This window comes from Onychostruthus taczanowskii, unplaced genomic scaffold (assembly GCF_017590055.1).
Source record: "Onychostruthus taczanowskii isolate IOZ18803 unplaced genomic scaffold, ASM1759005v1 scaffold105, whole genome shotgun sequence".
NCBI classification, from domain to species: Eukaryota; Metazoa; Chordata; class Aves; order Passeriformes; family Passeridae; genus Onychostruthus; species Onychostruthus taczanowskii.
Window position 1 is genome coordinate 1,752,273 of NW_024497078.1, and position 27,449 is coordinate 1,779,721.

The 27,449-nt window shown below is 39.7% G+C and overlaps 1 protein-coding gene across 1 annotated transcript in view; it reads left to right on the plus strand.

The window, feature by feature from the left end:
- The first annotated feature begins 32 nt into the window (after positions 1-32).
- The window catches only part of GUCY1A2 (guanylate cyclase 1 soluble subunit alpha 2), a 136,303-nt gene continuing 108,886 nt past the window's right edge, over positions 33-27,449 (plus strand). The window contains exons 1-4 of the mRNA XM_041414458.1: positions 33-305; positions 14,591-14,652; positions 15,134-15,255; positions 26,548-27,266. Coding sequence (XP_041270392.1) covers positions 51-305; positions 14,591-14,652; positions 15,134-15,255; positions 26,548-27,266 — 1,158 coding nt within the window. The 5' untranslated portion in view covers positions 33-50. The remainder of the gene's footprint in view (positions 306-14,590; positions 14,653-15,133; positions 15,256-26,547; positions 27,267-27,449) is intronic.

Below are 27,449 nucleotides of genomic sequence, written 5' to 3' on the forward strand. Positions count from 1 at the left end.
CGCCGCCCCGCGCTGAGCCCGCCGCCGCCCCGCGCCCGGCCCGCGGCACCATGTCCCGCCGCAAGATCTCGTCGGAGTCCTTCAGCTCGCTGGGCTCCGACTGCCCGGAGACGAGCCCCGAGGAGGAGGGCGAGTGTCCCCTGTCCCGCCTCTGCTGGAACGGCAGCCGCAGCCCCCCCGGCCCCACTGACATCACCTTCGCCGCCGCCGCCGCGGCCAGCGCCGGGGCGCGCCGCGCTCCGCGCCGCCGGCGGGTCAACCTGGACTCGCTGGGCGAGAGCATCCGCCGCCTGACGGCCCCCGCGGTGAGTGCCCCGCGCCCGGCCCCCGCCCGCGCCCCGCACAGCCCCGCGGTGCCCCGTGGGCTCGGGTCCCTGTCGGGAAAGAGGCGGCCGTGCCCGCGTCACCCTCCTCGCTGGTCCCGCCGGGTCGCTGGAGCCCCCTGCCTGTCCGTGGCCGCTCCGGCTGCCAGCCTCGCAGACCTGCGGGAGCACAGCTCCCGGCAGCCCGGTGCTGGAAATCGGGTCGGGAGTCGCGCTTAGGCGCAGCTGCCGCTTTGGCTGGGTTTATCGTTTCTGCCGAGTCCCTTTCTGAATGAAAACAGAGCAATAAAGTGCTTATCACTAGTACTAGCAACGTCATTATTAATTTTTTTAATATATAAAAAGTTACTTCTGTATGATGCATGGCGTGCACATTGTCCCTGAACAATGAGGGGATGTGAACTTCTTCCATTTGTGGGGCTTCTCTGTACTGATTAGGGTAAAACAAAACAAAGTTCCGGCTGTGTGTTCGGAAATATTTCAGCAACAGATTTCCCTCTGTCTCCTGGATGCGCAGACCTTACTGAGAGATCAGTTTCTTCAAAGCAGACTTTGAAATCCACGACTTAATGATTGCCTGGATAGCTGCACCTGTAGTTGAGAGTCACGGACCCACTGTTGTGTTCTGTTAACATCAGGAGCGAATTCAGGTAGAGCCCGTAACATGTGCTGGTATTTTGTAAGACTGAAATCAGTGTCTCAGGAGCTCCCATAAAAAAGAAGGTTTTTCTCCAGCCTTTTTGTTACAATTGTGCTATGCTCCTGTACATACATCTGTGATCACTGCTAAAATTTCCTCCTAAAGTTTCAACTGCAGCTGAATGTTTGTTTGCGCTCTGATATAGTTTAATGTATCAAAGCATAAAACATTAATGGCAACAAGTAGTCTTAATGTGCAGGGCAACTGTATCTGCTATTGTAGCACCAGATCATCTTTTTTTTATATTATTAGGCAGCTCTGGAAATTCCTTATGAGTCTCATCACTATGAACTCTCAGTTTGCATTGGTTTTAATATACTCTTTTCTGTTTGGAGTTCAAGTGCTGGACAGGAGTAGACAGGGTGTTTAATGGGAGAAGTTTTAGTGCATTAAATAGCTAATAGTCATCAAGCTGCAGTTAAGACTTTTCTTTCCCATTGATTTTTTCCCTCTCCACTGGGAATCTGGTCTTGTAATGCTGATATTAATAGATGATATTTCAGGTGACCTGTCTTGTTTTAGTATATTAAAAAAAAGGAGAAGCTATTTAATTTGATAGTAATGCAATGGTATAATTAGAGCACATGTTACCCCAAATATTTGATGTATTCAGAAGTAGTTCAGCACAGTATTTTGAGATAACCTTAGTATTTGTGTTTTTTAAGCTTTGACTGTTACTTTCTTTATTGTGTTGCTATAAGAGACAGTTACAGTTTTACATATAAGTCGTTGAATTTGTTTTCAAAAAAAATACATTCCTTGAATTAAAGCATGAATAAAACTCTGATAGATCCAAGTCCTCTTTCTTCCCTCCTCACAGAGAAATTTTATTTAAGAATGCAAAAATTTAATCTAATTTGATGTCCCACACAACAGCTTTCATGGTTTCCCTGGGAGGTAATGATAGCAACCCTTGTTGCTAAAAAGTTGGTTATTTAAAAATTTTAATGTGATACACATTACTTAAAATTGCCCTTTTTATCTTGGCATCGTAACTACATCTTCATTCATTCCATCTTACATTTTGGCATAAATTAATGTCATTAAGTCAAGTTCTAGTCTTGGTTTAAGAAAAGAACCAGGTCCCCTGCCTTTTCATTTTTCACTCAGAGAAACCACTGTTCAGATGCTTTGTTATTTTGGTGCTTTTCTTTCTTTGGAGCTCTCTGATACTGAATAGATGCCTTCATGCAACAAGTCAAGTTGCCATATGTCTAACACTTTGGATCTGATTATTTTTTCACATCTACTGATATGAATTAGGAATAACTTTAATTAGAAGTAAAAAAAAAAAAAAAAAACAAAAAAAAACAAAAAAACCCCTCACTTTGCTCTAGTAATTGATTTAATAGGATTCCTTTATGTTGTTTGTTACATTAGAAGGCGGTTCTGAAGGGAGCACTGACAGATGTTCTTTCTAAACAAAAAGCTCTAATACTTTTTTATAGATGTAGATAGATTTTTGTTCTCTAATACTATAGATAGGGGTCTCTGTTAAGTATATAAATATATTTAAGTACCTACAATATTGTATATCTAGCCTGCAAGGTGTAACATTGTCTCTTCAAACATGAATGCAGCAGTTATTTGTCCTCATCCCAACTTTCAAAGTTGAAGGATGCTACAGGTTTCTGATGTTATTAAACTACTTAGCAATAGTTTTTTTGTGCTTTCCTTCAGCAATGACTATGATTGACTACTCAGTAAAACCTTGTTTTGTGTTTTCACTGAAGAAAAATTCTCTGTGAGTGTTTCATACTACCGTACCATGCAGAGAGTTCTAAGTGGTAGCAGAAGCTGCTGAGGGCTGCTCTGGGCATGTGGGGAGCCTTGAACAGAGCAGGAAGGAAACATCCAAGGGGCAAAAGAGCGTTGGACACCCAAGAGGGGTGTCTATAGGGCAGAGGAGGCAAGAGGGTTTTGCAAACAGGCTTCATCTGAGGAGTGGTAGTGCAGAAATGTGTATGAAATGTTTCTCCTGTGCAATTCATTCATGAGTTACTACAGCTGTACTGTCATTTGTACAAGATTCTGTAGAAAGAAACGCAGTAATGAGGTATTCAAGATATATTACACTAAAATACAGAGAAAATAAGCTACTGCATTTTTTTATCACTTGTAATCTTGGTCTCAATTTTAGCTGAGTATGACTTTGCACAAACATTACATTTTGTGGAACTGTGGGAAAATATCAAAAAGTGAACCTTGCTGTGTTGCAGCATTGAATCCACCCCATTCTCCTTGCTCCCGAACAGCAGCTTCTGGCACTTTCCAGCAGGCATGATATTCCACCTTTTATATTGATTATTGGAGATTTTTTTTCCTGCAGTAGTTATACTAGAGGATGTAGGGACCTGATCCCTAAATCAGCACAGGTTCATTTTATGTTCCTGTGGGTTCGTAAACGTTTGCCAACACACCTGGATGGGTGAAGGATTGCTGCTGTTTGTCTGGAATGTGCTCACTGCAAACCTGCTCTTTTCTGAGTGCCAGAACTAGAAGCATGGTAGGGCTCACCTCCGACCAAAACAGCTGTGTACTTTGGGGAAAAGTGTGTGGTGATGAGACCTCCATCCACATCCCACAGCTGGCATTCGTGAGCAGGCTGTGCTGGGGAAGCAGGGTGCATGGGGCAGGGAGGCAGAGCAGCAACTATGCAAGGAGAGGCAGCTCTTTTGTCTCAGCTGCACCCAGCAAACTATCTGTTTATGTGCTGAACATCTCATCAAGTTGCTGCCCTGCTGCCTCCCTCAGTACCAGTTTGCTGTGTAGCCAGGTGCCCTGACATCGGAAGGGTGGAGGCACAGCCTGGAGCCCAGCCCTGGGGTCCGGGAGCTGTGCTCAGCACCTGAGCGTGAAGGTGGTGGTTGGTGGGACCAAACTTTGCTGCCCAGTGCAGTGAACCCCGGGCTTTGCACACAGCTCTTGTGGCTCCATGGGCTCTCGAGGTCCTGGCAGCAGTGCTCCCTGCATACTGCCCCGTGACTGTCCCTGCCCTCTCACAGCCTTTGATCCCTGTGGTTTTCCCACAAGGCTGAGTAATAGTGAAGGCATCTCCTTTCCATTCTAACATGTTCCTAAATCGTGTTCCTGACAGAACACAGATGTCCCTCTGTCCTCCTTCGTCTGAACCGCTGTCAAATGGTCTTTGGTTATGCACTGTGATCAGAGAAATCTGGAGCCAGATCCAGCTGCTCCCAAAACAAACAGTTGCCCTTGTCACCAGGCTGGGTTCAGTTTATTGGAGATAAATAATAAAATGTTGGGAACTTAATAGGGACATTGATTTATGACCTTGTTTTTAAGAAATAACTCAGTAATTGTATGCACATCACAAGCAAATTTAATGATACATTCTCCTTTTGATTCCAGCTTTGTTATTGAATTCCATTTTAAAGGATGAATTTTACACCCACAAAGACATACATTTTGATTAGTTATAAGTAGGGAACATGGTACTATATGCTATTCATTATCAAAATGATATTTTCTGCCCTTAAGAGCTCTGCTATAGGAGAACGGTATCCTGGCACCAGTTGACATAGCTTGATTCTTTAAAAGTGCAGTTTAGTATGTTACTGAATTCTAGTTCCTTGCAGCAATTTTCACATTTGCTCCAGTTCTATCTTGAATTGTATCCAATACTAGGCTGAAAATAGAATCAAAATCAGAAAAACATAATTTGTCACTGATTTGAAAAGTCAAATACTCTGCTCCTATCTAAGAGGCATAGGCTGTCCCTAAAGGAGCTGAGAGTGACCAGGCATGCATTCAGAGGAATCTGTGTACCCCTAAGCACTGCACTGATCTTTCTGAAACACAAATTACAGCACAACACAGCATTAAACTAACACTTCCATTTCATTTTATTTTCTGAAAGACCAATGTAATGCATCGCTTACAAAACTGTTAAGTGAAAATCACTTCTGTTACACTTTTCTGTTCATTTGAAATTATTTCTGCTATTCTTTAAATGTCCAGTTCAAAACACATTAATGTAAGAACACTTTTCTCCTGTGTTATTTAGGAAGCTGCTACTGGCTGTCACCAAATAGTTTAAGAACTGTCTTTTTGAATACAGCCCTTTCCCTGCCAGTGGAAGAAAAGTGAATGTAAAGGCAGTCATTTATGTTAATGTGTAGGCTATGACTTATGTCATAGAACTACTGTTCCTTCAAATTGCTTAATTGCAAGTGAATCCTCCAGTGAGCGGAGGTGGGGTTTTGGCAGAGAAGTTGGAGTGTAGCAGCTTATATCAAACGTGGCTCCATCATAAACCTCTACCATTTAGTGTCCATGAATACTACTCCTTTTACTAGCTTTTTACCTCTGCTCCCTTAGCAAGCTGCTGCCACTAGCAGGAGAGGTAGCAAATTGATTTTTTGCATAAGATTTTGGAAAAAATTTGCACAAGTATTCTGAGCTCCTAATGACTTACATGAATACATTGTGTATAGCTAAGCTCTGCTGTTGTAGAAATTACTTCTGCTGTCTTTCTGAATGAAATAAGGTAATGTCAAATGATACCCATATCAGTGCTGTGATGAGCTTATTCACTTAGTAGCCCAGGCTGGATGAGCTTTTTACATGAGTAACATCCTTCTAAAGAATGTGGGTGTGAAGTATGAAAATGGTGAAGAGAGGCACATTCTATGAGAAATGTTTCATTTCTCATTTCAGCAGTCAAACAGAATGATTTTTTTGGAAATTATAATAAAACCAGACGTTTGCCGAGTATCTTTCAACTTAACATAGACAAAAGTCAGTTATACAGAAGGTCACAAAGCAGTCTGTAGTCAATCTGTTATTTCATAGCCTGAAATAGAGCTGTGATGTCTTAAACTGGAGCATTCAGGAAAATATCATCAATATGATCATCACAGTGAGTTTTAGTTGTTTGTCTTGTTCAGCAGTTTAACATCTGATGCAAAGAAAATTCAGCTTCAGCAAATAAAATACTAAAAAAAATTATCTGCACCCAAGGGCCTGCAGCATTGTATTGACCTTGATGAAATTTTATTGAGCATGAGTTTAAGTATTTGACGTCTAATGCTTAGACCAGTCATGATAATATTGGCTTTCTTGATGTTTGTGTGGTTCCAAGCTGAACCTTAACTTTTCTGCACTGCTTGGAGAAAGCATGTCTTGGAAACATTCACAGGTTGCAGACGCGTTTGCTGTCTGGAAGCAGCTAGCATATCCCTGCTGGGGAATAGGCTTTCCCCATGGGCAGATCGGACCCGCTGGCTGACAGAGCAGAGCGTGGCAGCACTAGTGGTGATCCCACAAAATTGATCTAAATTGCTTTGCACTTCTCTGCCTCTCCCCTGGTCAGAGTATGCAGGTGCAAATAGAGAAAGACGTGAGGGAGACGAGACGAGAATGTCATGATCATTAATATATGTCCCTACAAAGCAGTGAGCCCTCATGGCTGCATCAAAATAGGCATGAATATCCTTCATTTGAAACTCTTTGAGCAGAGCCAGTTACCACCTCACAGCAGTTGGTTGTACTCTGATAAAATGCAAAATGTTAATACAGGGGAAAACCTTCTCTTACCTTCTACCTCTTGTGCTAATGTGAAAGGCTGCTATGAAGTGCTTTGAGTAAAAGAAGTTATTCTGTCTTGTATTCAGATTCTTTCTACATGTGTCTTTTGCTAACTCTCAAACTAAGTCTCAGAATGAAGATGAAAAATGTCTGTGGTTTGTCCATAGGTTTCAAAGGGATAAATATGAAATTAGGTCCAGTTACACTGGGGAAATTGGTTCTTCTTCTATCTCAGCACTGAAAAATCCTTGAAAAGGACCGACCTGTAAAGCTTTTCATTTCGTATCAGTCTGCTGGAGTAGCACTGATGATTTTATGTAGTAGATATCAGTTGCATTAAAAGATGAACAGGTAGCATTAGCAATAGATCATCTGTTATAATTCTACTGAACACGTTCTTTCTGCAGCACAGAACAGTTTTTCTGTCCACTTCAGACCAGGCTGATATTCAGAGATTAACAAATCTCTGAATTTCAGCAAATCACAGCTGGTGTTGTAAGGGATAGCACCCTGAGATATTTATCCTTCCCTGTCAAGGAGTTAGGCTAGATGATCTAATAGGCAATTTCCATCTGTAATGTCTGTGATTCTTCTAGCTGAAAGGCAAACGGGGATGCAGAACTTACAATGTCTAGTCATTATTTAGCTCTGCTTTATTTCTTCACAGCGTTTGCATTGTCGCCATGAAGTAGTATTGGGAAAAATTCTTAATCTCAGTGCTGTTTATTAAATTATGGCAATTCTCTGATGTGCACCAGCATTTCCCTGTGAAGAGGACCCCAGTTTGTGTGAACTGAGGGGCAGAATGCTCTCAGGCTTGCCTGCCAGTTGCGCTGAGCTGGGGCGCTGCACCCTGGCACTGTCCCGTCTGGATCATCGTGAGCTGTTGCAGGCAGCTTGTTCTGCCTCCAGCTGTCAGTCACCCTGCCCTGGATCCCCAGACAGTCCACTCCTGGGGATTATGCATCTTCCTCTCTTGATACCAAATCTGCTACTAGTCATGGAGGTCTGCAAGCAGGAGGTGTTTTTATCTAAAGTACAAACATCTGGAATTGGGAAGCTGGTCTTTATGAGGAAGATCTATTTTTAGCTCAAATAGAAGCAGTTAAGAAATAGGTGCATCCTGAAATGTTCAGAATCTAGAGAGCAGACCTATATTTTTTTTTCCTGATTATATTATCAAAAGCACTATTAAACCCCTAAAGATTATCTTTTTTAAAATTTCAGATGATTGCTTATGTTGTGACTCTTTTTCTCCATTTCTGATTTCTGTCTGTTCCCTATCATTCCATTCTTCAGCTATTGGGAATGGGACAGAGAGAGTCCTGGCTGTGCAGGATCTGCTAGGGAGTTTCCCTCCTTTCTGCATCATCAGAACATTGCTGGATTCCAAAGGAGCCTTCCTTTTCTTTTTCAGTTCTGCTTTTCTCTAGCCACAGCAATTTCAATGCTTATCTCTCCCCTCCTGGCACTTGGGAGTGTTGATAAATGTTTGTCTTCAACTGAAGCCTTGATTCTTTGTTTACAACCTCTTCAATTCTATATTTTGCTGACCAGAAGGACAGGGAGGGAACAGTTTTTTCATTGCTTACATGATCATGAGGTAAATATTAAAAATACCCAGACAGAAAATGACTGTTTTGCCATTTATCTTCTTTTGGATGGGCCAGATGCACACCTGCTTGTGTGTGCTTAGAGATCTGCAATCACCTAAGCACAAAGACTTGACTAAAATTGGTTTTGAAATATGAAAAAGCAAATGTTTTTCATTAATAAATGATCACCAGCAGTGAATCTGGCAATTAAAATCATACACATCTGCTGAGTTTGTGATTGAACACTTGAAATTTGAAGCATTTAAAACTTTCAGTGTCACAGTGCTGATTTGCCTGAGGTCCACAGGCTCTCCTGCATGCAGGGGTACAGATTCCTCTGGGAAGGACTTTGCAACTCCCCAGGGCACAACATTGTGGGAGACCCCCCTGACCCAATGGACATACTTGAAGAAATTCTGATAGAAGCAAAGTGGTTTCTAGTGGAGCCTGTTATGCCCTTCAATGCTTCAGTTTCCACGTTTAAATTTTAAGCACTCAAGTTTTTGACAGCAGGACTGCTGAAGCCCTTCTGATGCTCAGCTAGGAGCCACTTAGCTTTTCTGAGGAAAAAATCTTTGAAACTTCGTTAGGGTTAAGGAGGAACTGTCTGTTACCTGGCTTCTCTCCTGGCAGTGTTCTATACAGCCCCTTTCTTCCTTGATTCCATCTGGGTATCTTAGGATGCGAAAGGAATGGCATGGAGAATTTGAAACTACATTTATGTAAATTTAGACTGAGTCATCTGGGATACTGTGTGCAGTTCTGTCACCTCAGTGTAGGGTTTGTCTGTTCTTACCTAAACATTTTAAGATGTCGAAGTCTGTAGCAATCAATCAATGTCTCCTCTAGACAAAAGAAAGAAATAGGTATTTATAAAGACTGAGTCCTCAGGCACGTATTAGATGCCAACCAGAGGATGAAATGAATCACTGTGGGTGCCTGCAGTTGGGCAGATGAGCCCTAGTGTTTATTTCCAAAGGTGTTACAATCAAATGAAAGACATTTCAGAGGCAACAGAAAATGGCTAGAGAATAGGCTAAAATCTCTGTCCTCTGAGAAGATTGGAAAGTTTATGTTTGATTGCCTTAGGAAAGACATTTGTAAGAAGGGATGCAGTAAGAAGGGATGCAGTTAAAGTGGAAGTTCTTTCCCCTTTGCCTTGAAAACTGAGGAATGAAGCTGCAAGAAGAGAAAACTGAACTCAGAAAAAGAAAAAAGCCCCACAGTTTAAACTAGAATCTTTTTCTGAAAGAACTTGTCTGAGTTTAAAAACCAGGAATATTTTGATTTCATTTAGACAAATGTCTTCATAAAGATTTTCTCCAGTTAGTCATAAAAGGAGTTTTTGAGGAACTATTACTCCTCTATCTTCTTGAACCAGTTTTGCGCTACTGGAGAGCAGGATAAGATCTAGCAGGAAGGGCACATTTCTCTAGGAGTGCATCTGGTAAACAGTGGTGGCTGGCAGAGTGACAGTGGCTGTCGTGGCAGGGCTGCCACCGCCGGGATTGCTGCCTGGTGGTGCCAGAGGCTGAGCACTCTGGTCAGAGAGCAGTGGGCTTCCAGGGGGAAGAGCTGTTATAGATAGTGAGGGAGGATGGACAGATCTTTCCAGAGGCCTTGCAGAGCCAAGAACCTGAGCTCTATGTTGAAAGGAAGGAGAGAAAAATAGAGACAAACTTTGAGAGTCAAGGGTGGAAACTTTCAAGATGGAGAAGGTTGGAGGTTGGTTACTGCTGGCAGCATAACTAAGGTCCCAGTTCCACTTGTGATTCATCACGTACAGAGAAGGTAAAGTGCCCTGTGAAGAGGTGGGAGAGATGACCTCCCTGCCTTCAGATGGGGCAGCAGATCCAGCAGAGCCTCAGCCCTCAGAAGGCTCCAGGAGAGGAGGGTGGTAGGTATCAGAAGCTCTCTCCTGAGGAGACAGAGGCCCTCGTGTGCCAGCCTGCCGTGCTGTCATGGGAGGTTTGCCGCTTGCCAAGAGCTCTCACACAAGCATTGCAAAGAGGCTGCCAGAGCTCGTTTGTCTCCTGGACTGTGACCACTGCTGCTCATCCGTGTGGGCACCCATGATGCAGCCAGGGGGGACCTTGAGGAGTCAGGAGCGACTGCACGGCTCTGAGTGCAAGGGTGAAGGATGCAGGGCCCAGCTGGGCTCTCCTCAGCCCTGCTGGTGGAGGGGGAAGGCTCTGGCTGGTGCAGGCACATCTAGCAGGCAGTCTGGAGCTGTGATGGTGGTGTTGCTGGCAGGGCTGTGGTCTCCAGGGACATGGGGTACGCTCTGAGGAGCAAGGGCTGCTGAGCAAGAATCTGACAAAGTGAGCTGAGGTCATCTCTAATTGGCTGCACAACGTTGTGAAGGTGGCTTTAAATGATGCTTATTGGGGAAGGGGCTTCATTCTCTGAAGAAAAGGGTGAGCAGAAAGATGCAGTCTACAGCTAAATGGAGCAGGGTGTGTAGGAAAGATGGAGCCAGGCTTTTTTTGGGGGTACAGAGTGGAAGAAGGATGAGAGGCAAAAAAATTGGGAGTTGGGAGTTTAAAATCAGAATGATGGAAAGAAATGAGATGTCATGAGGGTGTTCAGATGCTGGCACAGGTTTCCCAGAGAGGTTTTGTCATTGCCATCCTTGGGGAAATTCAAAACTTGTCTGAAGAATGACCTGAGCAATCACTTTTAACTCAAATTGCTTTGAGGAGGATGTTGGTCTAGGAGACCTCCAGAGGTTCTTTCAAACCTATATGACTCAGTAATTTTTTACAAATTATTCTGACACATTAGGGTTAGCCGTGGCCTGATGTCTGAATTCAGAGTTATTTTAGGGAAGTCCTCTATTCTCTGCTATGCAAGAGATCAGTCTAAGTATCTCCAGTGTTGCCTCATACCTTATATGTCATCATTCCATATGGAGCTCGGATGTAATCTGGTATGGCAATTCTTGGATTAATTTACAGTTAGGAATAACAAGAATTTGTTTTACTTTGATTTGTCCTTAGGCACATGAACAGACGTGACTACTCCTCTTGTGATGCATACAAATATTAGTCAATCATCATAATCAGAAGGAATTGTTGACATTTAATTGTTTAGGTAATAGTCCCTGGCTTATATTTACATTAAATCCTTTAATTTTAAGTAGGCATGAAACTTTACAATCTCTTCAGTAAATAAGTGGTGCTGAGCACCTAAATGGCATTATAGTGGAGGAGGTGGATGGTTAAAGGCTGTCTTTTACCTCCTTGAGTGGTAGAACTCTGCTTCTGGGAGAGGTCATGCATGCCACGCTGCTAGGAGAAGGTTTAGCTATTTTGCCTCCATCCAGTCTTGTTACTGGATAAAAAAAAAAAAAAAAAAAAAAAAAAAAAAAGAGGAAGAAAAGATGTGGAAATGTTCTTCTGCTCATTCTCTGTCTCATGAGCAATGCATTATCAGTAGTGGAAGAGGCAGTGCACCAAACTGCCCTTGTAGGCAGCTTTAAACAGGTGTCATGTCTCTTCTCACTGTTTTGTTTAGACATGGCCCTGGTTACAGAATTTTATTTGTAGCAAAATGACATTCACCAGTGATGAAATACAGCAAGCTGAGAAGGTGAGCATAGTGACTCTCTAACGATGCACAGCAACATGCCATAATAATTCTTGTCTGAGATGAAGAAAGACTTTGTGATTCCTTGGATCAGTTTTCATTCTGGCTCTGAGCGCATTATATTGAGCTCTGTTTATGACCCGTGTTTTAATAGTAAATCCTATTTTTGTCTGTACTTAAATTTCTAAGATTCTATAGGAGTTGCCAGTGGAAAGTGGTGTGAGTTCATGGGGTTGTTTAGAATTGTCTGACAACAGCTAGGAAACTGATTTAGCTTTCAGGAGAGAAAGTTAACATGGGATTTTTTTTTTTTCCATTCAGCACTGCAGGAGAAGGGACATTTACCATTGAAATAAGTTCAGTTGCTTGTATTGTCAAATCTTGAGGTAGTCAAAATTATTATTCCCTGGTTTAGGAGTGCAGGATGTGTTCCAGGCATGAGAAGGACAAAGACAATCTGGGGACAATTGCTCAGGTGTTCTAAGCTGCAAAATTTCTTGAGAAGACAAGAAGCTGTCTTTCTTCCTCTCTGCTGTGATACCAAGCATTGCAGCATTCCACATGCTTGCTGTAAAAGCACTTTGGGACAACCAGAATGGAGATTTAATTTAGCAATCAAACATTTCTATTATTCCCTATTTCATGTCAGAGGAGTTGCTGGTGGAATACTGATACTCTGTCTGTAGGGAGTGGGGCTGAGGGAAATGCTGCATGGAGATGGGAAATGGCAGCTCTCACTTCTTTGATTAAAGCTATTCTGCTTTGCTTTGTTGCTGCTGTGAGAAAATACATATCTTCTATATGTAAAGAGTGGATTTTTCTGCCTCCTGAGCACAGGAAAGCCTCTGAGTCTCAGTGAGGACATGCCATTAAATATACTTGCAGCCCATTAGGCCTAAAGACTCCAACTTGTGCTGTACCACTGAGAAGGAGATGTTTTTTTTGATATGTGATGGTTTCACTCATGTGGTTCTTCCATTGTGTTTTACAAGAGAACATGCAACTTTTAAAGCCTTTTGGCTCAGGTAACTTAGTTCCCACAGAGAGGTAAAGTGATTTCCTGATAGTAAGTTAACAAGAAAAACCTCTTTCAAGGTTTGCATCTGTGTTGAGCTTTTATTTTTGTTCATAGGATCACAGAATAAATGGGTTGGAAGGGACCTTTAGAGGTCATCTAGTCCAACCTCCCTGGAATGAACAGGGGCATCTTCAGCTAAATTAGGTTGCCCAGAGAGAGCCCCATCCAACTTGACCTTGAATGTTTCCAGGAATGGGTCACCTACCACTTCACTGGACAATCTGTTCCAGTGTTTCACCACCATTGCTATAAAAATCATCTTTCTCATATCTAGTCTAATTCTATCCCCTTCTAGTTTTAAACCATTGCCCTTGTCCTACTGCAACAGGCCCTGCTAAAAAGCTTGTCCCCATCTTTCCTATAAGCCCTCTTATGCTCTTTTTGAGTGCATGCATTTAAATTTTAATTTTTGCAATTTAATTAATTTAATTTTTTAATAAAAAAGTGTAGACACTTTTTTTACAGTTTTGTATTAGAAAATAAAATTTTTTGCAGTTGCACAAATCTAGTGTAGCCTGGTATACAGTTTTTTTTCTTCCTGCTGTCATCAGGACAGATGACTCCTTCTGCAAACTCATGAGCAAGAGTTTCAGCAAGGTGGGAAGCTCAGCTCTTGAATTACTGAGTCTGTAGGTCAGTAAGCAAAATTTGAGACTTTCAAAGGTGATTGTGGTTTTAGAATGAGATTCCTCTAATTAAGGGACATTTTGACTATTACTTTCTGCAACAATTAGATGTCTATTCCAAAAGGTAGAAAAAGACCAAACATCTATAAAATTTCAGTGTGTGTTGTTGTGCGTCTGATCAAAATGTCCGTGTCTTCTCTTGATACGGAAGAAAAAGTTATAACTCTCATTTGTGTATCTCTGTCTGAATTCTGGCACCAGGTCAAAATAGACAGGTGAAGAACCTCAGATTTGATACAAGCTAGTAATTTTTGAGGAATAACATTGTGTCATAAGTGACTTGGAATATTCAAAAGAGAAAACTACATGGTTATCACGCCCTTTATTTGCCCAAAGATCTCTCATGAATTCATTCAAAATAACAGTAGCCTCAGCAGCAGTAATAGTAAGAAAATAAACACTTATATACGTAAGTATTTTGGTGAACACTGTAGTAGTGGTAATAATGCAAATAAAGACAATTATGCACATGTGTAGTTTGTTGAACACCTATTACAGTGAAATAGGATAGAAGTGCTTGAAGCATGTCATGATTTTCTTCTGATGAACTTGACTTTTCTGGTAATATGAAAGATGACTGAAGAGTTATAGCTTGTCAGGAAAATAAGCTGAAATAAATTGCATCTTTATAATATTTCTTATTAGAAAATGCTCTAGGGAGCATATACAGTTTAAAAACTCAGTGCCCTTTCCTGGTGATACTTTCATCACAAAATAATGGCATTTTCTTGCAGACTATTTCAAATTAATTATTTTAAATTACTGAGATAGTTGGTGGGTGATAGTTTTTGAGAGCTGTTTTTGAGAGTGAAGTGGCTCCTTTGTTATGTGCAACTAGCCTTATAAGCAGTATTAATTATGCCACATTGTAAAATTCTTCCTTATTTAAATGGTGAAGTAAGATACAAGGAATGAATAATAATATTTAATATCTGTTGTTGCGATGGGCATATGGCAGGTAGAAGATAAAGGGGAGTAAAACTGAAGAAAAATAGTGCGTGAAAAGATCTGTTAATTGAACTGTGCGCCAATTCCCTAATCTCACAGTTTTTAAAATTATTCTTCCATAGCCTCAGACCATTCGGCAGACTCTTCAAAAGACGCTGCAGTATTTTGAGCATCAAGTTATTGGGTAAGTGTTAATATGAGGTAGTGAAATGTGCATGGTAATGCTTTGCTCTGTGCTATCCAATTCACAGCCTTCCACGATAAACTTTTCAGCTTAATTTTTAACTTTTTCTCTCAAATTCTTAGAGTTGCTTTGGAATAGCAATGCATAATCTGGATGTAAATGGTAAACTGCTGTTCAGTCCTATTTCTGTACAATCCCATCTAATGGCAACTGCTTAATGAACTGTAATGTTTCTTATAAAAAGAGAATAGCAAATCCTTTCCAGTCGTAGAATATCAGGTTGGAAATGGACCGCAAAGCTCATCTAGTCCAACCTTTCTTGACAGAAGCATGGTCTAGACAAGATGGCTCTGCACTCTGTCCAGCTGAATCTTGAAATTTACCTTCATGGGGCAATTAATCCTTTGCCACACTTCTGAAAGACATTTGTCGACTGTGCATTTGTATAAGGAGTGGTTATAACTTTTTTTTGTTTCTGTAGTTACAGAGATGCAGAGAAGAATTTTCACAATATTTCAAACAGATGCTCCTATACAGACTGGTCTGGTAATGAAGAAACTGAAGATGTCTCAGGAATTCTCCAGTGTACGGCTAATGTGCTTGGTATGTGTTTTTTCAAGGGAATTTGTTTCCCTTAGTTGCAAGGAAAGTTTACTGACCATCCTCATGCCAACAATGAAACCAGACATTTTTGCTCCAACCACAGAAATTTAGAATACAGGCAGCAACACACAGGTGCACTGTTACAATATTTGTCTCCTTTTCTACATACATTTTGAGTTTTTAAGACAAGCCAGACGTGATTGTCAGTGGAGGAAGTGAATATGTATTGTGCAATACCCAGTGATTTAAGAAGTTTCAAAGGCTTTTGGTAGGTGAACTTGCTTCTGTGCAGGCCTTGGAATTATCTCTAGTGTTTTTATAGGGGTTCTGCAGAACAACAGACACTTTTATAATTTGTGGGCCTGGTGGATAGAGGGCCTGAGAAACAGCAGCAGGGTGTACCTGAGACATGAAACATTCTGGAAACTTAGATTTTCTTCAGCAAGAAGCACAACACTGAAATCTGACTGTGTACAATAATAGAAGATAAGTTTTAACTTTCCATGTCAGGGGAATATGGTGAGGTGATAGTCTGCTCATGTTCTGGTCTTTACCATTGTATCATACGGACTTAAAATACTTTTGGAGGATATGCATTGTGTTTCTGTCTTTCTTACTGCAAACTGTTAAGCAGACTTGGTATGCTCTGTGAAACAGCAAACATGATCTAGTTTAGAGATGACTGTGTTTCACTGATATTCAAATTATTTTTTTTTTTTTTTTTGCTATCCACTGCCATATTCTGTAAAATGCTGGGTGCTGTCAAGGATGTTCTGTGTGCCTTTAACTGCTGCTAGAAAGAGGTGGCATTTTGTGTTTTGCATGTGTGGTCATGGAGACAATTTAGAGAGAATTTAGAACAACTTAAATTCTAAATGTGTCCAGTGTTAGTTACCTTTCTTTTTTTAATTCTAAAATATTTGCATGCTAGCTCTCTAAAACAAATGCTATGAGGCATATAAGGCTATAAGGCAGGACTCATGCAAAGCAGAGACTTTTCATGTTATCAGGTGCATATTAATATTATAAAAAGACAGACTAGACATTCAGTACTTGTTTCACCATGACACAAAGTATGTGTTGTATGAAACAGTTATGAATAATTTTTCACCTTCATAGTGCTTTTAAAGCAATATGTTAGTCCCAGTACCTCAGCATGGCTGAGTAATGTGCAACCTGTTTCTTTAGTGCTATCCTCACAATGTGTGTTTATTAGGGGCAGATTGGGACTAAAGTATAAGGATAACGTCTAAGCATTACTATCTTGGGGAACTATTAAAGTGGGCTTTGTTGAAAATTAGGTTGCAGAGAGTTTTTCTTGGACGAGTTCGCATCCTAAAGAAAGAGTTCTTAGGAAAAAAACCCACTTCAGTATGAGCAAAACACTGAGATAATTTAAAAGCAATCTTTCTCCCTATCTGAGATAAGAACCTAAGGGAATGAGCAGTAAACCCAGCTTCTTTATTTTAATTGTTGTGTCCTATTACAACAAGGAAAAAAATTAATGGAGGTTGTGTAATTAATTCTCACATACACAGTTATTTTTCTTGTTGAATAAGGACTGGTAAGAGCTGCCTCTGTGAAAGAGGGACGTAACCACTGGGGTGTGTACCTGGAGCACCTGGCATTGCTGAGGCAGGAGGCAAGCATGAATCTGACTGTGATAAAGGCTAGAAAAACTGTTGAACCAAATCTGGCTCTTGGTTTATTTATATAAGCAGTAAGAGCCTCTTGCTGTCTAGGGCTGGAAGAAAATGTTTCCTTAAAGATGCTTAGAAGCATCTTCCTCCTTTCTGACCTTAGATACTGCCGACATGATTCACCTCTTTCAATCTTCTAACCACCTCTAAAAAAGTCATTTGGCATTCCTTATTCATCAGAAGAGTGCAAATGCTGAGATCACTGGTAAGCTTGGAAGACTGTGAGCAGATGCTTCACACTGTGGTCCTGGTGTTTACACTGCTCACAAGGAAGTGCTGACTGCAAGCTGCTCACTCAGCTCGGTGCATGTGATTTACCATGTATGAATGCTGCAATTTTCTTCCTGTCAAGTCAGCACTAAAGTGTGTCACCATCTTCCTGCAGCACAAGGACCTGGTTCTCCTTGTCTCCTTGCTGAGTCTCTCTGCTGCAAGTCTAGACATCAATAGAAGTCTCCCTGCTTTAAACTAGTGTAATTAAAGGAACCCATGGCCAGACGTTCCTACGCTGTAAACTGTGTGTGGTACCAGATCCATCCCACTGTTTTCCTTTACAGTGACAGCTTCTGAGGCTGGAGTATGTAATTTAACTTTTGATCCTTTCAAAGATAGTCCAGACAGCTTCATGATGGACTCAGCTTTTATTAATTGGTGCATGCATACATTTACAGTGTCCTTCATAAGCATGCAGAAACAGAGAAACCTTTAGGTTGAAAAAGATATTTAAGATCGTCAAGTCCAATTGTTAATGCAGCACTGCCAAGTACATCACTCAACTGTGTTCAGAGGAGATTGACAGTGTTGGTTTGAACCTATTTTAGAAATAATGATAAGAGAAAGATATTCATGATGAAGTATGTTGTGTGGATTACTGCCACATTTCTTTCTTAGGTGTCTATAAACTTATACTGAGGTATGTTAGAGAGAAAAGTTGTATCTGAAGGGATTCCTTATTTGACCTTGGGCAAGTTTTTATTCTTTCTGTGCCTCAATTTCCCATCTGTATAATGGAGATAACAGGATTTTTTTAATCCTTTAAACCACATGTCAGTGCTATTCACATTTCAACCTTCTTGAAGTAAAGACATTTTCATACCCTTTGTACATTCAGCATTTTGAACAATGACAGCAAATCTCGTTTGGGACTGCTTTTGTCCTCATGATTTAAAATAATTTGATTTCAAGCAAGATTAGAGTGTGCATTTTTACTTAAATGCTTCCAGAATAAAGCAGAAGACCTTCATGTAGCTGCAAATTAAAACTTTGGCAACAGGAAATTATGGATGAGATTTTTTTTTGTTGTTTTGTAACTGCTATTGTAAGGAGTTTATTCCAGGACATAAAGCCTTCATGACCAATCTCCTGTTTATTTTTTTGGCAGATATTCAAAGAAGGTCTGTGCTACTGAGTTTTACAAAGCAGTAGAGAAATGCCCAATTTTCCTTTTTGAACCTCTCTTCCAATATATCACATGATATTTATCACCTCCCAAATGCAGAAGTCAGATAAAAATTGTACGACCTTCACCTCACCTCCTCCAAACACTCTATTCAGACACTGCAAACAATTAATGTAGCCTTTGTGAATGTGAACTATTTTTCACTCTTCAGTCCTTCACAGGGAAAAAAACCACAAAGGGAGCTTCATTAAGGCAGTTACCTATCTTAAATGGCTTTGGTATTTCCTTTGGAGCCTCTTTGCATCTTGCTGAGGAACTCTATAATCTGTCCTCGCTTTGATAGTAAAACTAATGAAAAGTATCTTAAATTCATAAAGTTACAAAATGAGCTGTTATACAAAGTCTGCAAAGCAGCAGTAGCTGTTCGTACCCAGTCTCTAATGACATGGAAGAAGTGTTGTCTTTGAAAGCCCATTTGTGTATTTTAAACTGCAAATCTAAATTGCATGTACTGCAGCACCGTGTTAGATATACTCTATAAATTACACTTGGTCACACAGTCTGAAGTTACAAATACACTTGTATCAGATCATGGTTTCAGCAGAAAGGCCTGGAGAAGTAATTTTACCTATCTGACTTTCCATTGCTTATGGTACAGAAAAAAATTCTGCTCAATTTTTTTTAATTCAAGTAAATAATTTATACAACAGAATTATTTTTTGTCTCATAAAAATCTGGCTTCAAAATGCACAGCACATATCAACAGCTAAGTCAGCTCTGCATGTGGACTCGAGTGTATTGCAAGAATTTTTCCTGTTAAGGTAACTTGAGAGATAATAATGCTCTTTCTTTTGGTTTTGCTTCAGAGAGTGGTGTGAAGAATTTGCTTGTCTTTCTATCTATCTGGGCATCTTCTGTTTGGAGGATGATACAGTGTAGTGGCAATTCCCTAGGGATTCCCTAATACCCTGGTGATAAGTTGTATGGAATCCTGGCCCAGAGCCCTGTCCTGTCAGGGACATAAATTGTGTGTCTGGATTCAGCTTCCCCAAGTCACCAAGGAGGAGGTGGAATCCATTGTTAGTGTAAGGTTTTAGAGAGTTCTTGCTCTGGGTGACATTTGCTTGTCATTACCAAAGAGAACATGTGCTGCAGGCTGCTTTATATAGGGCAAATCACTTCATGCCTAAATATATCTTGCAGGGCTGATCCTTCATTTAGTACAAAGCGCATAATTCTATAAAAGTCATTTGTTCTCTGTACTTTTGTCAAAGTTAAAGATCTGTGTTTCCTTCATGAAACTAAGAAAATCTTATCTCTTACATGAGGCAATAGCATGAAGCTGTGTCAAGTCAAGTTTAGGCTGGATATTAGGAAAAGGTTAATCACCCAGAGGGTGGCTGAGAGCTTCACTGAGGTGAAGACTATTCAATTTTTATTGCTCCACTGCTGAGCACTTGGGAAGTGGTCACAGCACCAAACCTGACAGAATTCAAGAAGTGCTTGGACAGTGTTCTCAGGTATATTGTGCGATTCTTGGGATGTCCTGTGCAGGTCCAGGAGTTGGATTTTGATGATACTTGTAGGTCCCTTCCAACTCAGAGTATTCTATGCTTTTATGATCCTCTCTTGTTAAAGAGGAATATATTTGGGATCATTCTGGTAACTATTAAATAACTGCTAAGAAATACTGTATTTTAAGAGGCAGGCAATAATTGAAAAGGAGATGCCAGGACAGATCTTAGCCTACCTACTAGCCACCTTAGACTGGAAAAGATAAACAAAGGTTTGGTAGACTGACTGCTTGGGAGGTGTCTGGGAACTGTAAATGCTTAGATATTGAAAGTACCTAAATTTTGATCACTTCCCTTTGCACTAAGAACTGCGGCTAGTCATTAGGATGCAACTAATTTGGGATACACAGCCTGATTTATAATTAAAGTTGTTGGTTTACAAATGGTGTAAAAGGAAATGTTACATGGCCCAGAGGATTGGCAATACTAATGGATTCTAATAATACTTTATCCTGGGGGGTCTCATCTATACTCACAGGGCTCCTGTTATTTACCAGATGCTACAGTGCACTGGCAACACAAAAGTAATCTAAACAAAAAGCACATAATTCATGTGATTTCAGTTCTGAGATGAGTACATCTCAATTAGAAAAGGACAAATGTTTATACCAAATGGCCTTAGACGTCCCACTCTTCTCAAATCAGAGCTATTTATTGTTAGAAAGCAGATGAACTCCCAGCAGATAATGAGCGGTTTGGAATTATGATGTACAATAGCATCTTGTGGAAGCCTATTTATAAAGAACATTTTCTGGCCATGATTCATTGACTAAATGTAGGTGTTTGTCATTATCTGAGGCACTGTGAGGTATCTTGTGGCCTCTGTCAAACCTTCAGAAGTGTGTAGGTCTCCCTTAGGTCCCCGACCTTGGCAGATACAGTAACTATCTGTTGGTTCTTTGGTAGATGACTTGGATGCCTCATGAAGACTCAAGGCGCATTAGATTTCTATGTTTAGTCAGATGAGTTGAGCCCTTTATATAGGTGAGGAATTAAGAGAGATGATTTTGCATTTCATGGGAAGAGTTTTTTGATTTCATTGCAGTTTTGTTCATTCCAGGAAGTGCAGTTCTGCTCCCTATGTTTATTCAAAGACACATATATTTATTTTAATTAAAAAAAACCACACAAATTGAAAAAATCCTTATTACCATTTAATCTCCAGAGTTAGCATAAAACAAACCAGGTCTGCCTAATTTTTAGGAGCTACCAATCTAATGACTGCAGTTTTCATGTAATGAGAGCTGTGCAAATATAAGAAGTGAGCCTCCCAGGTGGTGGTGGGGGACATAAAATCATGATAGTGTTGCTTCACATAGCTTGGCTTTGCTTGCAGAACTGGCTGCTGAGAGCACTGTATGGGGGCAAAAACCTTTTCCACTGCCTGTTCTTAATATCTCATGTGAGCTTCCTGTGTCAACAGTTTTGAGCAGAATATTTTATATTTATGTTAAGAACTGGCAATCAGCTCCTCATCAAAAGGCAGTAATTACAATGGTATTTCTATCACTGGTCAAAGGACAAGGAAAGATACCCCCTCATTAAAAGTGGATAAAAGAAATAATATAGGTGAACAAGTGTCAGGAGTTCTTTTTTTAACAGTAGCTCTCATTTATATTCTGTGAAATCTTGAAAGATATGCAGGCTGTGCATGTCACTGTAAGAGAAGTGTTGTGTAGATTTTTCAGTTGTGTCACAACCATATGTAAAGGTGTAAAATGATGTTACTGTATTTATATATTACCAAAAAGGTAATATAAAAATGCTATCTGGGTTCCCAGGATGATATAAATTCACAATCATAATGAAGTAAAATCTAAGTCATTTATACAGTAATTAGTTGCTGGTACTAGGTTCACTTACAAGCCAAATGATTCATCTACTGTACCTTCAGCATTAGTCTGTACAAAAGAAAACCTTTTTTATTCAGAGACTAAACATTGCTTTCCCTACCACCTGAAATAATTCATTGGAATTCTGAACTGCCACCTGTCTTTCTGTCCACAGGTCTGTTTACGGAAAAGATGTTACTGATGCCAAAAATTTGATAATCCAAAAACATTTAAGAGACACTTGCTATAACTGAAAGTGGCAAATTCTGCTTCTGTTCACAGTATGAAGTCTGGAATTGCATATTTAATTGTTCCGGCCCCTTAAGGTTTGATATTTACAGATTCTGAATGGTATCTCAGAAAAAAATGTATTTTTCAATGCCAAATGAGTCAGATGCTGACCACTCTGCCATCATTGTCTTCATTATTTACTTTTAGGAAAAACTGGATGGCTTGCAACTCCTTCTGCATGCTGTACCAGTTAATGAATTACATTGATTTTTTTTATCACATCACATAATATTTTTTATCACACCAGATTTTTTATCTTCTGATTGCTTCTCAAGAGCCTATGATTTGTGATTTTCTTTATGGGAACAGATTCTTACCTAATTTCTCCACTTCATAATGTTCAAAATACTTAAAAATATTGTATTAATTCCTTGACATTTTGTAGGGTGTTTTCAGTTTACATTAACTGCTGAAAAGAAAGTGATGACCTTTTGCTAGAATGTTATTAAGGATGAAGTCATCTATTTCTGCTCCAGTTCAGTGAAATATTTAATTTGTACTTTGAACCTGTGCTTAAAGACTTTGATAATTTTGGATCTGGATAGCAAATATAGGATCCCTTCTTTTAATGTGTCTTTGAGACACATTTTCAAAGGATAATAATTTTTCACAGATCCAAAAGAGCCTTTTAGTGGAGGTCTATAGCAATATTTTCATTCTGTGGTTTCTTTGCCTCAATTTCCAATATGCATATTTAATTTCTCTCCAATATTCTCCAATTTTTCTTCAATATTTATTCTCTCCAGCAGAATAAAAGTGACATTGTAAGGAAAAGCAACAAAAAGAAACTACTAAGAAAAAAACATTAAAGTTAAGATGTGATTTGTCCTCCTGACGTCAGTAGATCCCTCTCTAGAAGGAAAACAAATTGACACTAATGCATTTTTAGGGCTTCATTCACTATATTTGTAGAAGTTTTATAAAGAGCAGAAGCTCAAAATAACAAGTTACTTCAGTTGGGGAGTAGCAGAGGTTAATGGGATGATTTTTGGTTTATTTTGTATTACTACCACTTAGTGGAATGTCTTGGTGAAGCCAGGGAAGACCTTTTCCTTTGTATTAATTGCAAACCAGTGCTCATTAGGAAGCCGTGTTGGGGTCATACATGAGGTGATACAGGAGTTCAGTGGCCTCTGCATTTGGAAGTGCTGGGCCCTCATACAGATATCAAATCTATTTCTTTTTTCCTGGGAAGCTGAATAAAAATTTTGCTCAGAGGTCCACAGTGAAAAAGAAAGAATGGAGATGCTGGCTTTTAAGAATGGTATACCAAATTGTCAGTTTTGATGAACAGAAGTTGACTCACATTTTCAATGCCATATTCAATTTGAATTAGTCCACTGTAAAATCAAAACCAATTGTTCAACAATTGAATGTGAGATGACTTTGAAAAGATTGTACTTTTTATGTAGATGCACAATCTGAAGGTTAAAAGAAGATTATTTTAATTTTGTTTATACTTTCTCAACATAAAAAAAACCCCAGACAAACCAGGAAATACCATATAAGTTGAAATTGGATATCATACTGAATGTAATATTTAAAGATAACAACCAGCCTGTGGAAGTCTCTAAATGTAAGAAAGTATGCACCATAGACACAGTGAGTTCTGGGATTCTTTTTTTTAGCATGAAGGTTTTTTAACTTGTAATAAAACTATCTCCCAGTCTTGTATTGTCCTGGATTTATCTGGGATAGAGTTAATTTCTCCTCAGTAGCTGGTACTCTGCTGTGTTTTGGATTCAGTATGAGAATAATGTTGATAATGTACTCATGTTTTGGTTGTTGCTAAGTAGTGTTTATCCTGAGCCGAGGATGTTTTTGTGTCTCATGCTCTGCCAATGAGGAGGGGCACAAGAAAGCTGGGAGGGAGCACAGCTGAGACCCAAACTGGCCAAAGGGACATTCCACACCATTAGAATGTCATGCCCATTAAACTGGGGGAGTTACCTGAACAAGGACAGGGACTGGCATTAGTGGTGAGGAATTGCATTGGGCATCACTTGTCTTACTATGTGGGTTTTTATTTTTTTCTTTTATCATCATTATTACTATTTACTATTATTATTATCATTATATTTTCCTTCTGCTTCAATTATTAAACTGTTCTTATCTTAACCTATAAGTTTTACTTCTGATTCTCCTCCCCATTCCACTGGGGGGGGGGCTGAGCAAGTGGCAGTGTGGTGTTTACTTGCCAGCTGGGCTTAAACCACAACAGCTATGTGTAGAAATATGGGTAGGGAGAAAATCTACAGAAGACATGCAAAAGATTAGAATCATTTATATGGTAGCAAGTGAAAAGGTTATACTGAAATATATACAGAATTAGTGCTAGGTGAGCATCTTTTCATAATTTTTTTCAGTAAGAGAGGCAGGAATTATTCAGTAAAAACACATATTGAATATTTTGTGCAGCTTTACATAAAGGCATCACTGAAGCCAGTAGCTTTGCAAAGAAATACAGAAAAAAATAGTCTGTGTGTGTTTGTGTAACAAGGAATTTATTGAATAAGTATTTTTAATTCAAAGATAAACATCATGCTTCATGCAAAAATTATTGTCTTGTTGGTAAGGCTAAGGAAGAAACTTCCTTGATAGAAACATTATGATTTTTGGTTCTGAAGGTTGCTTGACTTAGTTTAATTTTCTTAGTATATCCTAATGTCTGTTCTTGTAGTGAAAATTCATGACCATAGACCAGCAGTTTGGTTGAGTTTGGTCATATCCATTTTTCTATTAGAGTTGATCTGATTTTCTGCTGGTACTGTGTGTAACTCAATTCAAAGCTCAAATGTTTTTAAAAGTAGTGGGATGTCCTCGAGCCAGATTTAATTCATGTTGCTTGGAGTCAGTATGTTGCATCCAGACTGAACTGCCAGTTCTCCAGGGTGGACAACCAGACCAATCTAAGACAATCGGCAAAACCTCAGGCCAATTACTGAGACAGAGTTCCCAGTAGTGATAATGAGGTGAGGCTTGCATATGTGGAGTGATCAGTTCTGCAAACCTCCTTTGCAGTCAGCGGCGCCAGGGCAGCTGCTCCACTGTATTTGTATAATACACTTGAAAGGCAGCTCACCTGTGCTGTCTTTTGGGTGGCTTTGTGGGATGTATTTGGCCATTTGTATGAATAGCCCAGGGTTTTCTGGTGCTGTCCTGTTCCCCTCTGCAATCTTACAGCCTTGGGTGTCCCTGCTAAACTGCTCACTTTTACACACAGACTTCTAGAGTTGCTCACATTTCACTATAGAGAGCAATGAGATTTAAAAGTATGAATATCTGTTTGTACATACATATTAATATGATGATTTTAATTATTTACTATTAATATCCAGTTATGAAGTTATTAGTATGGGCTAGAATTTAATTCTTTTTTGGGTTATAGTGAGTATTTTTGGTAAGATATTACAATACCATGTTATGCAGGCATAATGGTAATGAGTCAGGATTTGGCACGCAGTCTTCTGAATCAGGATATTAGGGGGCATTGTGTACCAGAGGTACTTTCTTTTGGCTTAGCTGCAGAGCTGACCATCTGTGGTCATAAAAGATCCTGGGAATATTTTTGTAATACCCTAGTTTAGTGACCAAATTTCTTTGTGAGTAATGGCATTTGAATGAACTTTCCCAAATGATATCTATGACTTCTTTTATAAAATATGCTTTGTCATGCTCTTATGTTGTCATATTTATATATGTAATTTTATTCATTTTAATTTGCTATCAATCATATATCATTGCAGACTGTAAAGCTGGGGAACACTGAAATCTATTGATTGTCTTAACTATGCCTGTGTACGTAGCTAATTCAGACAATGCCTTGAGATTATAAAAGGTTATTGTCTGCAAACAACATGACTTCTGTCCTTCTGTCCAGGTATAAAAGTCACTAACCACTCTGTTCTGCCCAAATTGAAAGCCTAGAAGTAGTCTAAACAATGAGAAGTTCAGTGATCCACTGGGATATTACCAGTGTTATAAAGCATGCTGAATACACATTAAAATAAAGGGCCTGTTATGCTCTCAGGAAAGAAATAACTGTCCTTCATTTCTGTTCAAATTCAAGAGAAATTTTAAGGTGTTTCACTAGTTGACTGACAGGTAATTTTGTATGATTTCAATGTAGTGAAGAAATTATGGTGTTAAATCCCAGATTAATTTCCTTTGAAAACTGGATATTTGTAATTCACAGACAGTTGATATATATATCCTTTTATTCTTGTACATCTTAATACAAACACCTGGTTGATTTTGTAACAGTGAGGAAAAGGAAACAGGCCCACTAATAACTGGCTGGGACAGCAAGCTGAAACAATGAGGCCTTAAGAAAATTAAGGTTATTCCCAACCACCACAGAAACATATGGATGGGTATCTAATGAAAAAGCTGCTATCACTGTTTTGGAAAAATCCTGGGCAAATAGAGGCAAAAAGGGAAGATGTGACACAGTAACAATGTTATGTTGTTGATATCAGTGTCTCATTGTCCTATAGGTCTGAAGTTTGAGGAAATGCAAGAAAAGTTTGGGGAGGAATTCTTCAATATCTGCTTTGACGAGAATGAAAGAGTTCTTCGAGCTGTAGGTGGGACCCTTCAAGACTTCTTCAATGGCTTTGATGCTTTGCTGGAGCATATTAGAACTTCATTTGGAAGACAGGCCACCCTGGAATCTCCTTCTTTCCTATGCAAAGAACTCCCTGAAGGCAATCTCATGCTTCATTATTTTCATCCCCATCAGATTGTGGGATTTGCAATGACAGGAATGATAAAAGCAGCAGCAAAGAAGATTTACCGCTTGGAAGTAGAAGTAGAACAGGTCACAAATGATAAGTTGTGTTCGGAGGGGACAAACCCAGGTAACTGCAGTTGTTTGACTTTCCTTATCAAAGAACATGAAAATGCAAATACCACAAAAGCACTTCCACCAGGAACTTCCCAGTCCCCCTTAGACCTGAGGATTAGTATCAGCACCTTCTGCAGAGCTTTCCCCTTTCACCTGATGTTTGATCCAAACATGCTCCTTCTCCAGCTTGGAGAAGGTCTTAGGAAGCAGCTCAGATGTGACACTCATAAAACGCTGAAATTCCAAGAGTGCTTTGACATAGTCTCTCCTAAAATCAGTGTCACATTTGAACGAGTTCTCCTGAGGTTATCTACACCCTTTGTCATTCGGACCAAACTTGAGGATTCTGATTCTGAAAGTAAAGATAAGGTAAGAATATTAATTTGGAAGTGCATGTGCTTATATGTGTGTGGTGGGAGAGGATTTTTTGCTCAGAAAAAAGCAGCTCAGGTCCTGTGTACTCTGGAAAGCCCACTCATGCCTTGCAAACAGGGGCTAAGTGACATTCCCCAGCCAAGTGAGTATTTTCCTAGATTATTTATAAGCTTTGCC